Genomic DNA, 13,303 nt, shown 5'->3' with positions numbered 1-13,303 from the left:
GTAGTGAAACACTTGGGGGTTCAAAGTTCTCACAACACATCTAGATGAGTTCATTGGGAGGTCTAGTTTCCAATATGGGGTCACTTGTGGGGGGTTTCTACTGTTTAGGTACATTAGGGGCTCTGCAAACGCAATGTGATGCCTGCAGACTATTCCATCTAAGTCTGCATTCCAAATGGCACTCCTTCCCTTCCGAGCCCTCCCATGCGCCCAAACGGTGGTTCCCCCCACATATGGGGGCTAAAAAATAATTTTTGGGGGAAAGTTTTTTATTTTTTATTTTCACGGCTCTGCGTTACAAACTGTAGTGAAACACTTGGGGGTTCAAAGCTCTAACAACACATCTAGATGAGTTCCTTAGGGTGTCTAGTTTCCAAAATGGTGTCACTTGTGGGGGGTTTCTACTGTTTAGGTACATTAGGGGCTCTGCAAACGCAATGTGACACCTGCAGACCATTCCATCTAAGTCTGCATTCCAAATGGAGCTCCTTCCCTTCCGAGCCCTCCCATGCGCCCAAACAGTGGTTCCCCCCACATAGTGTATAATCGCACTCAGGACAAATTGGGCAACAAATTTTGGGGTCCAATTTCTCCTGTTACCCTCGGGAAAATACAAAACTGGGGGCTAAAAAATAATTTTTGTGGGAAAAATGTTTTCAATGTTTAGGCACATCAGTGGCTCTCTAAACGCAACATGGCGTCCCATCTCAATTCCTGTCAATTTTGCATTGAAAAGTCAAATGGCGCTCCTTCGCTTCCGAGCTCTGTCATGCGCCCAAACAGTGGTTTACCCCCACATATGGGGTATCGGTGTACTCAGGACAAATTGTACAACAACTTTTGGGGTCCATTTTCTCCTGTTACCCTTGGTAAAATAAAACAAATTGGAGCTGAAGTAAATTTTTTGTGAAAAAAAGTTAAATGTCCATGTGACCGCTCACGCGACCAATCACAAGCCGCGACGTCACCGAAGGTCCTTCAAGCGCTGATTCTTAGGAAGGAAGGCTGCCGGAAAGAAGCAGGGCGCGTCCGAGGGTGAGTATATACCTAATAGGAATTGTGATTGGCTTGTGATTGGTCGCGTGAGCGGTCACATGGGCGGTCGCGCGACCAATCACAAGCCGCGACGTCATCTAAGGTCATTCACGTGCTGATTCTAAGGAAGGAAGGCTGCCGGCTAGTACCAGGGCGCGTCCGAGGGTGAGTATAGCAATATTTTTTATTTTAATTCTTTATTTTACACTTAAATATGGATTCCGATACCGATTTCCGATATTGCAAACATATCGGAACTCGGTATCGGAATTCTGATACCAGATTCAGAAGATCGCCGACCTCATGGCCGACCCCATACAGGGGTCAGGTGTCATGAAACCCGACTTTGCCAAAAGTCGGCGACTTCTGAAAATGACCGACCCGTTTCGCTCAACCCTACTCGCCGCTATGGCATAACAACAATCTGAAGGAATTTGAAACACTGGCGGTACTGATAGAATGGCTGGGCAAAGGGATTCAGTATGTGTATCAAATAATTGAGCAAGGTGAACTGAAATCATTTTCCCAATTGCAGGCGGAATTTGGTCTTGGGACTGCAGGGGAGTATCAGTATTTGCGGATGAGGCATGCCTTTGGAGCTCAGAGTAGGGACGGAGGTATTAGGATTCAAAGGGATATAGTACTGGAGTATGTGTGTAATGACGGGACGACTGGAGGGGTCATATCCACTCTGTATAAAGATCTGTTGCACACTTTCCTATTGGGGCTTCCAATAATGGCAAGAGCTAAATGGGAAAGGGATCTGGGTCCAATAAAGAACGAGACTTGGGAGTTGGTGTTAGAATGGGTCCCAAGACTGTTGCTGAGTGAACCGTATAGACTGTCACAGCTCTATGTGATATATAGAGTTTATAAGTCTCCAATGGTGCTATATAAGGCAGGATTGCGTAATGACTCTGAATGTCCGAGGTGTAAATCTACGGATGCTGATATTTTTCATATGATGTGGACATGTCCGAGGTTGGCTGCCTTCTGGGTGGTAGTTTTGAGTCGTATGGAAGGTGCGTATGGATGCACGGTGCCAAGGGATCCAGTTGTCTGTTTGTTGGAATGCGTGGATGAGATTGGAGTGGATAAACACCTAAAGATAGCTATAGCCAGATTGTTGTACATGGCTAGGAAGGTAATAGCTCGAAACTGGATTAGGGAAGAGCCGCCGTCAAGGGGAGAGTTCCTCCAGTATGTGAAGCAGGGCCTGACACTGGAAAAGGGGATTTATAAGAAGAGAGGGAAAATTGAAACATTCAATAAATTATGGTCTTCATGGATTGCTATGGGATAGTAATGTAAAGTGTGGCTTATATGATCGGTTGAGGGATTGGATATTCTATTGTCTTAAGGTACCTTCACACTAAACGATATCGCTAGCAATCCGTGACGTTGCAGCGTCCTCGCTAGCGATATCGTTTAGTTTGACAGGCAGCAGAGATCAGAATCCTGCTGTGATGTTGTTGGTCGGGGCTAGAGGGCCAGACCTTTCTTTGGTCGCTGGCTCTCCCGCTGACATCGCTGAATCGGCGTGTGTGACACCGAATCAGCGATGTCTTCGCTGGTAACCAGGGTAAACATCGGGTTACTAAGTGCAGGGCCGCGCTTAGTAACCCGATGTTTACCCTGGTTACCATCCTAAAAGTAAAAAAAACAAACGCTACATACTTACCTACCGCTGTCTGTCCCCGGCGCTCTGCTTCTCTGCTCTGGCTGTGAGCACAGCGGCCGGAAAGCAGAGCGGTGACGTCACCGCTCTGCTTTCCGGCTGGCCGGCGCTCACAGTGAGTGCAGGAAAGCACAGCGCCGAGGGACAGACAGCGGTAGGTAAGTATGTAGCGTTTGTTTTTTTTACTTTTAGGATGGTAACCAGGGTAAACATCGGGTTACTAAGCGTGGCCCTGCGCTTAGTAACCCGATGTTTACCCTGGTTACCGGCATCGTTGGTCGCTGGAGAGCGGTCTGTGTGACAGCTCTCCAGCGACCAAACAGCGACGCTGCAGCGATCCGGATCGTTGTCTGGATCGCTGCAGCGTCGTTTAGTGTGAAGGTACCTTTAATGATGGAAGTAATTAGCAAGGTGAGCTGCTTTGTGGGGTGGGGGCGGGGGGTCTTGGGATCGAAGGGGGTTGTTTAAAGGGGGAGGAGGGGGGAAAACTTTGTATTGAAAATGTGAATGTAACATGTTAATTGCCTTGTTATTCTTAATAAAAATCTATTTGAACAAAAAAAAAAAAAAAATTAAAAACAGATGTGAGTACAAACACTCCATAGTTCTGAGAATATAAATAGAGGGAAAACAGCACATTGCAAGGTATGTGCCCCCATATAACACAACATGTAAAGTGTCATATGCTTACTATCATATAATATTTGGTACATTGAGGGGTAAGCAATGTCATATAACGTATACTAACTGAGAAAACACATGGAGAAGGAACAGCGCCCCAATGTAACCTCATAACCCAATAAGGCGTCATGAATTCTACAGCCACCAAGCTGTATCTTATGTCCCATGGGGCATTGCATGGCTTATAACTCTCCGTACTCAGAACTGCCGTTCTCCTCAAAGAGACACATTACCCCCTATAGAGAGGAGTGTGCTGTGATCTGACCTTCTCCTCCAGTACGGAAAGTTCTGGCTTCTACACCTGCAGAGCGAGTGGTGAATAGACACGGAGGCCGGAGAACGGCTGGAAAGCCTCCATGTCAGACTGACGGGTGATCGGCTCCACCACGTCCCATCTTTATATCAGGACAGCGACTCGTGTTTCCAGGTCTGAGGGACGGTCCGGTGCTGATATTTATCCAGGACTTTGTGCAGAGAACGGAGAAAGTGATTTGTCACAAAGAAGGGAGAAAAAAAAATTAAGGAGAAGAAGACCAAGGAAGGAGACACAAGTGTCAGCCAAGAGGGAGGAGCCGGACGCCGACCACGACTGATGACGACATTGAGCCTGCACCGATTCTGAGGGACGGACGAGCGACAGCGGATTAGGGGGAGAATGATCAGTAAATTAACCCCGACTCTGCTGAGTAACAATCCACAACAGACTTAGGGACAGAAAGAACTCACAGGAGAGAACGGACAGAAAGACGGGACAGAGAAAATGTGACCGATGCTCTAAGGAAGGAGAAAGATTCTGAAAGAAGCCGCCGAGGACGAAGACTCAAGACTGATGAAGACGAGACGACAGCGGAGAAACCGCGACTCACAGATCAGAAGAAAATAATCAGGAAATGAAAGCTGTTGTCAGACGGAGAAAATGTAGAGAAAACCGGAGCAAGACTGGAGAAAACTCATCTATTATAGGACGACGCCGGAGAGACGTCATCACATCCACCGGAGCCAACAAGGAGCCTCTCACCTCGTGGTGTAAGAGGCCGGAGCTCCTCCATCATCACATCCTGGTACCGATCCTGGTGTCCTTCTAGATACTCCCACTCCTCCATGGAGAGATAGACAGCGACGTCCTGACACCTTATAGGAACCTGACAACAGCCACACCGTCATCACCCAGAATCCTCCAGTGCTGTATAATGTCCCAGCAGTCACCTCTCCGCTCATCACCCAGAATCCTCCAGTGCTGTATAATGTCCCAGCAGTCACCTCTCCGCTGATCACCCAGAATCCTCCAGTCCTGTATAATGTCCCAGCAGTCACCTCTCCGCTCATCACCCAGAATCCTCCAGTGCTGAATAATGTCCCAGCAGTCACCTCTCCGCTCATCACCCAGAATCCTCCAGTGCCATCCTGTATAATGTCCCACCAGTCACCTCTCCGCTCATCACCCAGAATCCTCCAGTCCTGTATAATATCCCAGCAGTCACCTCTCTTCTCGTAACCCAGAATCCTCCAGTGCCATCCTGTATAATGTCCCAGCAGTAACCTCTCCGCTCATCACCCAGAATCCTCCAGTGCTGTATAATGTCCCAGCAGTCACCTCTCTGCTCATCACCCAGAATCCTCCAGTCCTGTACAATGTCCCAGCAGTCACCTCTCCGCTCATCACCCAGAATCCTCCAGTGCTGTATAATGTCCCAGCAGTCACCTCTCCGCTCATCACCCAGAATCCTCCAGTCCTGTATAATGTCCCAGCAGTCACCTCTCCGCCCATCACCCAGAATCCTCCAGTCCTGTATAATCTCCCAGCAGTCACCTCTCCGCTCAGCAGCTCAATCATCTTGTTGCTGAGCTCCAGGATCTTCTTGTTTCTCTCATGTAGCAGGGAGTGCGGGGGAGGCTCTGTGATGGGGCCCGGGCTCCGCCCTCCTGACTCCTGGAGATGGATGATGGGAGTCACACCGTCCCCCGGTGTCTTCCTCACTATGGTGTAATCCTGTGTATGGAGAGAGACACTTAGGGAGAAGATTCCTTCCCGACTCCAGATCTGACAATCAGTAGAAATCCCGGGATCAATAACCGTCTCCAGTAATCTGGGGCCATAACCGGGAATATTATTCCCCTCCGGACAGACATCCCGGCCCCTCTACAGCTCTTATAGGGAATCCCCATGACAACTCCTCCGGGCAGAGAGCTCCACACAATCACTGCTCTTACAGTAAAGAATCCTTCTCTCTATTCTGGATGTCGGACTTGTCACAGAACACAATAAAGCTGATAGAAATGTAGAGGAGTTACCTCTCCGCTCAGCAGGGAGATGATCTCCAGGGCGAAGTGGAATAATCTTCTGGTGGTCTCATCCCTGTCCTCGTCCATCCTCGGGGTCATTCAGGAGGAGGAGGGATGAGCACTGGATCAGCTGGAGGGATCTCGTCCTGCCGGCGTCTTCATGATGAAGGAGAAGATGGAAATCACCGGGGACGACAGAACGACAATCACTAAATTCTGCCAAATATCAACATTTATCAGGAGGAATCTGGAGGAAAAGACTCAAAACTCCACCGCGGCCTCCTCCGCCGATCTGACCGCTCATCATCAGCCGCGTAGGAGAACGGTCAGCGTGGTAACTACACCTCCAGCAGAGGACGGTCACCGTGGTAACTATACCTCCAGGAGAGGACGGTCACTGTGGTAACTACACCGCCAGCAGAGGACGGTCACCGTGGTAACTACACCTCCAGCAGAGGACGGTCACCGTGGAAACTACAGCGCCAGGAGAGGAGGTCACCGTGGTAACTACACCGCCAGGAGAGGACGGTCACCGTGGTAACTACACCTCCAGGAGAGGACGGTCACCGTGGTAACTACATCACCAGCAGAGGACGGTCACCGTGGTAACTACACCGCCAGCGGGGCCGTGAGATGAGGAGCAGACGCTGCACATCCCCCATACAATGCTGCCCGTCCCCAACACTGAGGAGCCGCAGTCACAGGGAGCAGGAGCCTCCACAGGAACAGCTCTGATCTCACCCCACACTCTCCTCTCACAGATTTACCACAAACCCTCCTGTAATCTCACCGGAATGGCGGGAAATCTGCTGCTGGCTGACACCAGAGAACACGAGCTGCACACAACCAGGACGGAGCTGCTGCACTGAGAGTGGAAGGACCTGTGGTGACGTCACCGTCATGTGATCAGGGGGCGGGGCTCAAGAGAGACGAGGTGAAGGCTGGTGATCCAGTCATGTGACCACAGCTCCTCCCTCTCTGGTTCTGGCTCCTCCCCCTGTAGACGGTCGTTGCTGAGGCGATTACTCGGAGTTTCTGGAGTGAGGACGTCAGATAATCCTCCGCTCAGTGCTGTCTGGTGATGGCCGCCTTGTCTGCTATGTTGTTAACAGAATCGGTTTTCTCAAGACGCACATACTGTAGAGTTGTGATGGAGCACGAAGTTGCTGACTCAGTCACTTACCCCAGCAGCCACGGGCGTCATTAGAAATATTGGTCTTGTAGTAAATCTTTTTCTCCAAAGGTGTTAATAGCGCAGACGTCACCGGTCAGAGTGGAAGGGGTTAATGGCGCAAACATCACCGGTCAGACGGCAAGAGATTAATGGCGCAGACGTGAGACGGGAAGGGGTTAATGGCGCAGACGTCACCGGTTAGACGGGAAGGGGTTAATGGTGCAGACGTCAGACGGGAAGGGGTTAATGGTGCAGACGTCAGACGGGAAGGGGTTAATGGCGCAGACGTCACCGGTCAGACGGGAAGGGATTAATGGCGCAGATGGGAAGGGGTTAATGGCGCAGACGTCACCGGTCAGGAAGGTTCTTTGTTCTGTATTTTATGGATTTGGGTAAATTCTTGTTTTCCTGATTTATAAATCTCCCGTTCTTATTGTCGCTGTCACCAGGACGAGGCTGAAGTCGGTTTCTCATTCGTCAGTTTCTTATTCGTCGGTTTCTAATTCGTCGGTTTCTCGTTCGTCGGTTTCTTATTCGTCGGTTTCTTGTTCGTCGGTTTCTCGTTCGTCAGTTTCTTGTTCGTCGGTTTCTCGTTCGTCGGTTTCTTGTTCGTCGGTTTCTTATTCGTCGGTTTCTTGTTCGTCGGTTTCTCATTCGTCGGTTTCTCATTCGTCGGTTTCTTATTCGTCGGTTTCTCATTCGTCGGTTTCTCATTCGTCGGTTTCTTATTCGTCGGTTTCTAATTCGTCGGTTTCTCGTTCGTCGGTTTCTCGTTCGTCGGTTTCTTATTCGTCGGTTTCTTGTTCGTCGGTTTCTCGTTTGTCGGTTTCTTATTCGTCGGTTTCTTGTTCGTTGGTTTCTCATTCGTTGGTTTCTCACTCGTCGGTTTCTTATTCGTCGGTTTCTCATTCGTCGGTTTCTCATTCGTCGGTTTCTCATTCGTCGGTTTCTTGTTCGTCGGTTTCTTATTCGTCGGTTTCTAATTCGGCGGTTTCTCATTCGTTGGTTTCTCGTTCGTCGGTTTCTCATTCGTTGGTTTCTCATTCGGCGGTTTCTCATTCGTCGGTTTCTCATTCGTTGGTTTCTCATTCGTCGGTTTCTTATTCGTTGATTTTGTCTTTTCTGTTTTTATAGGTTTAACAACAAACAATAATCCTCCCAATAATAACACACACTGCAGCGAGGACCTTGAGGGGAAGACACTGAACAACAGCTACAAAAACTATTAAACTGGCACAAAACTGGGCATCAAACTAGGCACCAAAGGGCGTTAATGAAAGGGATAAATGACTTTGGGCCACTGATCTCACTCTAAGAATACACAGATAGTGATGCCCTGCCTCAAATCCAGGTCCCTCCAGCCTGGCCCAAATGGGTTCTGGGCATCAGAACTGGCATCAAAGTGGGCAAACAGCTGATTTTGGCCATTTGAATAAGTAACTGGTGTTTTTAAGGGGTTAAATGACATCTGTGTATTTTTAGTGTGAGATCAGTGGCCCAAAGACATTTAACCCCTTAAAAGTTACTAATTCAAATCTGTGAAATGGGCTGTTTGCCTACTTTGATGCCAATTCTGATGCCCAGAACCCATTTGGGCCAGGCTGGAGGAATCTGGATTTGATGCATCACTATCTGTGTATTCTTAGAGTGAGATCCGTGGCCCAAAGTCATTTAACCCCATAAAAACACCAGTAATTCAAATGGCAAAAATCGACTGCCCACTTTGATGCCAGTTCTGATGCCCAGAACGCATTTTGGCCAGGCTGCAATGACCTAGCTTTGATGTGGGGCAACATGTTCTATATGTCTGCACTGTGATATCAGTGCCCCAAAGTCATTTAACCCTTTCATTAACGCCCTTTGATGCCAATTTTTGTGCCAGCTTCATTATTGTTGTAGCTGTTAAGTGTATTCACATCAGCACTCTCGCTGTATTGTATGTTACTATTATGATGATTATTTTTTGTTGTTAAACCTATAAAAATAGAATTAGACCTACCGGTAATTTGGTTTCTAGGAACCTTCCACGACAGCATAGGAGGTTGTCTCCATGCCCTAATGGGGGACAGGAAGCAGAAGAGGTTAAAAGCCCCACCCACCTCCTACTCGCCAGTGACTTATAACCAACACCATAGCATCGGTTACCTCTAAATTTTTAGAGATTGTCTAAGAAACACAGGGAGGGAATTAGTCCTGTCATGGAAGGTTCCTAGAAACCGAATTACCGGTAGGTCAAATTCTATTTTCTCTAGTCACCATCCACGACAGCATAGGAGAAATACCAACCAATTCTGCACTTTGGGGGGGGGAGGTGATAACATTCTGGAGTACTTTCCAGCCAAAGGCTAGATCCCTATTAGACAATAAGTCCAACCTATAGCGTCTGGTAAAGGTGTGGAGTGAAGACCATGTTGCCGGCTTTCAGATCTACTCTGTGGATGCACCTGCTCTCTCAGCCAGGAGACTGAGGTAGCCCTTGTAGAATGAGCCTTGAATCCAGCCGGGGGAGTCATGTTCTGGGCCAGATATGATTCAGATATGGCCCTCTTGATCCAGTTCGAGATGGTACCTTTCTCCACTTCCTTCCCTCTATTTCGACCCGATGGATGTATAAATAAATTCTGGCCAACTCTCCAGGGTATGGTTTGTTCTAAGTAGTATAAGGACGATGTCCTGTGACCGGGGGAAATCAGACACTACTTTAGGGGGAAAGGACAGATCAAGACGGAGAACTATAGAGTTGTCTCTAATTATTAAAGGGGTTGTCCACTACTTTCATGTAACCCCCCAATGTATCCCCCCAGTGCCCCTAATGAATTGAGTAAATACCTTCTGTTGGCGTTTTCGCCTGTGAGCGGCGCTATGGCTGCACCTGGGTACGGGTCACATGACCCCCAGGCTGCAGCCGCCGCTCATTTCCGCCGACGTCACGTCAATTTCCAGACCCTAGAAATTGACGTGACGTCAGCAGCAGGCGTGACCAGCCCCCACAGTCTGCAGTCAGTCAGCAAGAGTGATTGGGCTGGGGGCTGCCTGCAGGGCTGTGCTGGGGGCGGGCGGGCCTGCCTGTTCTGGCTCTGCTAGGATGATTGTGTGGACGCCCGACGCCGGGGTTTGTGTGCCCGCATGTGCCGCTCAGCGCCGGGGTCTGTGTGCCGGCATGTGCGGCTCGGCGGCGGGGTCTGTATGCCCGCATGTGCCGCTCGGCGCCGGGGTTTGTGTGCCGGCTTGTGCGGCTCGGCGGCGGGGTCTGTGTGCCCGCATGTGCAGCACGGCGCCGGGGTTTGTGTGCTGGCTTGTGCGGCTCGGCGGCGGGGTCTGTGTGCCCGCATGTGCCGCTCAGCGCCGGGGTCTGCTGCGGGGGGGGGGGTTGTCGTGTGTGTGTGTTGTCGTGTGTGTGTGTTGTCGTGTGTGTGTGTTGTCATGTGTGTGTGTGTTGTCGTGTGTGTGTGTGTTGTCATGCGTGTGTGTGTTGTCGTGTGTGTGTGTGTTGTCATGCGTGTGTGTGTTGTCATGCGTGTGTGTGTTGTCATGTGTGTGTGTGTGTTGTCATGTGTGTGTTGTCATGTGTGTGTTGTCGTGTGTGTTGTCGTGTGTGTGTTGTCATGTGTGTGTGTTGTCATGTGTGTGTGTGTGTTGTCGTGTGTGTGTGTGTTGTCATGTGTGTGTGTGTGTGTGTTGTCGTGTGTGTGTTGTCGTGTGTGTGTGTTGTCGTGTGTGTGTGTTGTCATGTGTGTGTGTGTTGTCATGTGTGTGTGTGTTGTCATGTGTGTGTGTTGTCATGTGTGTATGTGTTGTCATGTGTGTGTGTTGTCATGTGTGTGTGTGTGTGTTGTCGTGTGTGTGTTGTTGTGTGTTGTCATGTGTGTGTGTGTGTTGTCATGTGTGTGTGTGTGTGTGCAGGCATCGTCCCATCGGGCTCTGCCTGCTACACTGACAGTGAGTGACACATTAGCCAATGATGGGACAGTTGTAGTCCCATCATCCGGCTAATGTGTTGAATGGAAAAAAAAAAAACACTCAATACTGTGAGGCAGTGACCGGTGTCATATGCGAGGGTCGCTATGTGTCCCCCAGGATGTGCTTGGAAGCATATTAGATCCGCTGGAGTGCCCTGTGCTCACAGCAGGTTGCCTGTGAGACACAGGGAAGAATAAAAGTAAGTGTGAACTGGGTCAAGTTATTTGTCCCAGAATTTATTCAGGAAAACCTGGTATGGGCTTTTATTTTGAAACGGACTGCAGGATGGTAGTGGGGCCGGTCCGTTTCCTCCAGCCCAGATCTTATAGTGGCCCATGGCCATAGAATCTGGAGGATAGAAAAAAAACCCCAGCAAGAGAGTTTGGGTGTGTCAGTCTGGTCTGGGAGTCAGACCTAGGAGGAGGCTTGTGCAGAGCTCCTTCCGTGTGGAGAAACACGGGCCAGGCAGAGCCTGAAAAGCCAGACACCCCAGCGTACACGGGGGGTGTAATACGCTCACGGCAGCGGACTGTGAACTGTTGTTATTTTTTACCGGCTGCATACCGAAGGACTTATTTGCTTTCTTTCCCTGTTTGTGAGTATGCTATGAAATAAACAAGACTTTGTTTGAACTTTATATGGGTCACTGCCTATTCACTGCACAGCAAGGACATCGCTACATCACAATTGGTGGAGAATGCGAGCAGTGTGAATTAAGGCATACCCCAACGCCATTTGCATGTCTGTTATTAAGCCTGCTACATTGCAACTCAGGCCTACAGACAAAATGGAGGAGATCCTGAGGCAGCTAGTCCTCACACAGCAACAACAGCAACAAACTAATAATCTGTTGCTGCAGCAAATTACAGCCCTGCGAGAGGCACCTCCAGCACCGACCCCGGAATGTCGCGATGCCCGTGACAAGGTCCGCTCCGCTTTGAGGAAATTGAGTCCGGAAGATGACGTGGAAGCCTTCCTCACCGTCTACGAGCGCACGGCAGAACGGGAGAATCTGCCAGCAGCACAGTGGGCTGAAGTTGTGGCTCCGTTCTTGAGGGGTGATGCGCTAAAGGCCTACTTTGACCTCAGTCGGGAGGATGCCCAGGACTATTCCAAGTTAAAAGGTGAGATCCTTGCCCGACTGGGGGTTAATACTTATGTGAGAGCTCAACGGGTGTTTTCTTGGACTTTTGTGGAAGCCCAGCCTGCCCGGTCTCAGATTTTTTACTTCTTGCAGCTTGTGAAACGGTGGCTCCAACCTGAGACTTTATCCACAAGTCAGATAGTGGAGAGGGTGGTGGTCGACCGACTGGTGAGGGCTCTGCCAGCGGCCATTCAGCGTTGGGTGGGTCAAGGGGACCCGGGTACCCTAGACCAGGTTGTAGGCCTGATAGAGCGATATAAGGCCACCCAGGACTTTATACGGGACACTGCTCCGCTTCGGCTGTCACGTAAGGCTCAGCCAGCTCAGGAGTCTGAGAAAAGTCCACGTCCCTTCACTGGGACAAGACCGGACCGAGTCCGTGCTGAGGGGTTGTCTCAGCAAGAGAGTGACCACAGACCTGTGTCCCCTAAACTGGCTCCAAGGTTACCTCGTGCCACAGTCGTTACGTGTTGGCGGTGCCAAGAACCTGGACATGTGGTTGCTAATTGTCCCCTAACAACAGAACCCATGGACTGCGGGTATACCCGCCGCGTGTCTATGTATGCCCAGCCAGTCTGCATTGCCACTACAGACCCTGCCGGTACCGAACCTCAGCTGTGCAGAGTGCTCGTTAACGGGTACCAGACAGATGCTCTCTTGGACTCGGGGAGCCTGGTGACCCTGGTACACGGGTCCCTGGTTGCTGGGGACAGTCCTAATGGACGAAAGGTGGGGGTAGTGTGCATACATGGGGACCTCCGAGAGTACCCGGCTGCGGAGGTCACGTTCTCCACCCCATGTGGAGAGATAAAACATGTGGTGGGAGTGGTAAAAACTCTTCCATATGGGACAGTGATGGGTAGAGACTTACCATTGTTCTGGTCCCTCTGGGAGACCAGAGTTAACCCTCTCAGGGTAAAAAGCATTCCGGGTGCAGAACCCGAAGATCCCGAGTCAGGGACACCTGCCGTAGGTGTCGCCACGATAGGGACAGTGTGTAATCCCGATAGGTTTCCCCTAGAGGTATTGGCAGGGGAAGTGGAAGAGAATCCACCAATTCATGAGCTGGAGGTGTCACCTGGTAAGTTTGGGACTGCCCAGCTCCAGGATCCCACTCTGACCCGGGCAAGGGAAAGAGTAATCGAGGTAAATGGGGTGGCACAACAACCTGGTGCAGAAAAGGAATTTCCCCGGATGGCGGTCATCCAGGAGTTACTGTACAGGGTTGATAAAATCCGGGATGAGGTGGTGGAACAACTGGTAGTGCCCCAACCCTATCGTCGGGCGGTGCTCGACATGGCTCACACTCACATGTTGGGGGGGCACTTGGGGGCCAAAAAGACATTAG

The 13,303-nt window shown here is 50.1% G+C and overlaps 1 protein-coding gene across 2 annotated transcripts in view; it reads right to left on the bottom strand.

The window, feature by feature from the left end:
• LOC138657412 (zinc finger protein 271-like) overlaps positions 1-6,883 on the bottom strand; it is a 45,485-nt gene extending 38,602 nt beyond the window's left edge. Inside the window, exons 1-4 of one of the 2 annotated variants that reach the window (XM_069745185.1) lie at positions 6,468-6,883; positions 5,687-5,833; positions 4,935-5,384; positions 4,413-4,536 (exon numbers count right to left, since the gene is read on the bottom strand). In XM_069745185.1, coding sequence (XP_069601286.1) covers positions 4,413-4,536; positions 4,935-5,384; positions 5,687-5,776 — 664 coding nt within the window. In that variant the 5' untranslated portion in view covers positions 5,777-5,833; positions 6,468-6,883. The remainder of the gene's footprint in view (positions 1-4,412; positions 4,537-4,934; positions 5,385-5,686; positions 5,834-6,467) is intronic. The other variant, XM_069745186.1, reaches the window with a different exon arrangement.
• Between the last annotated feature and the right edge of the window lie 6,420 nt (positions 6,884-13,303).

This window comes from Ranitomeya imitator, chromosome 1 (genome assembly GCF_032444005.1).
Source record: "Ranitomeya imitator isolate aRanImi1 chromosome 1, aRanImi1.pri, whole genome shotgun sequence".
NCBI lineage: Eukaryota > Metazoa > Chordata > Amphibia > Anura > Dendrobatidae > Ranitomeya > Ranitomeya imitator.
This window is presented reverse-complemented; position numbering and strand designations above follow the sequence as displayed.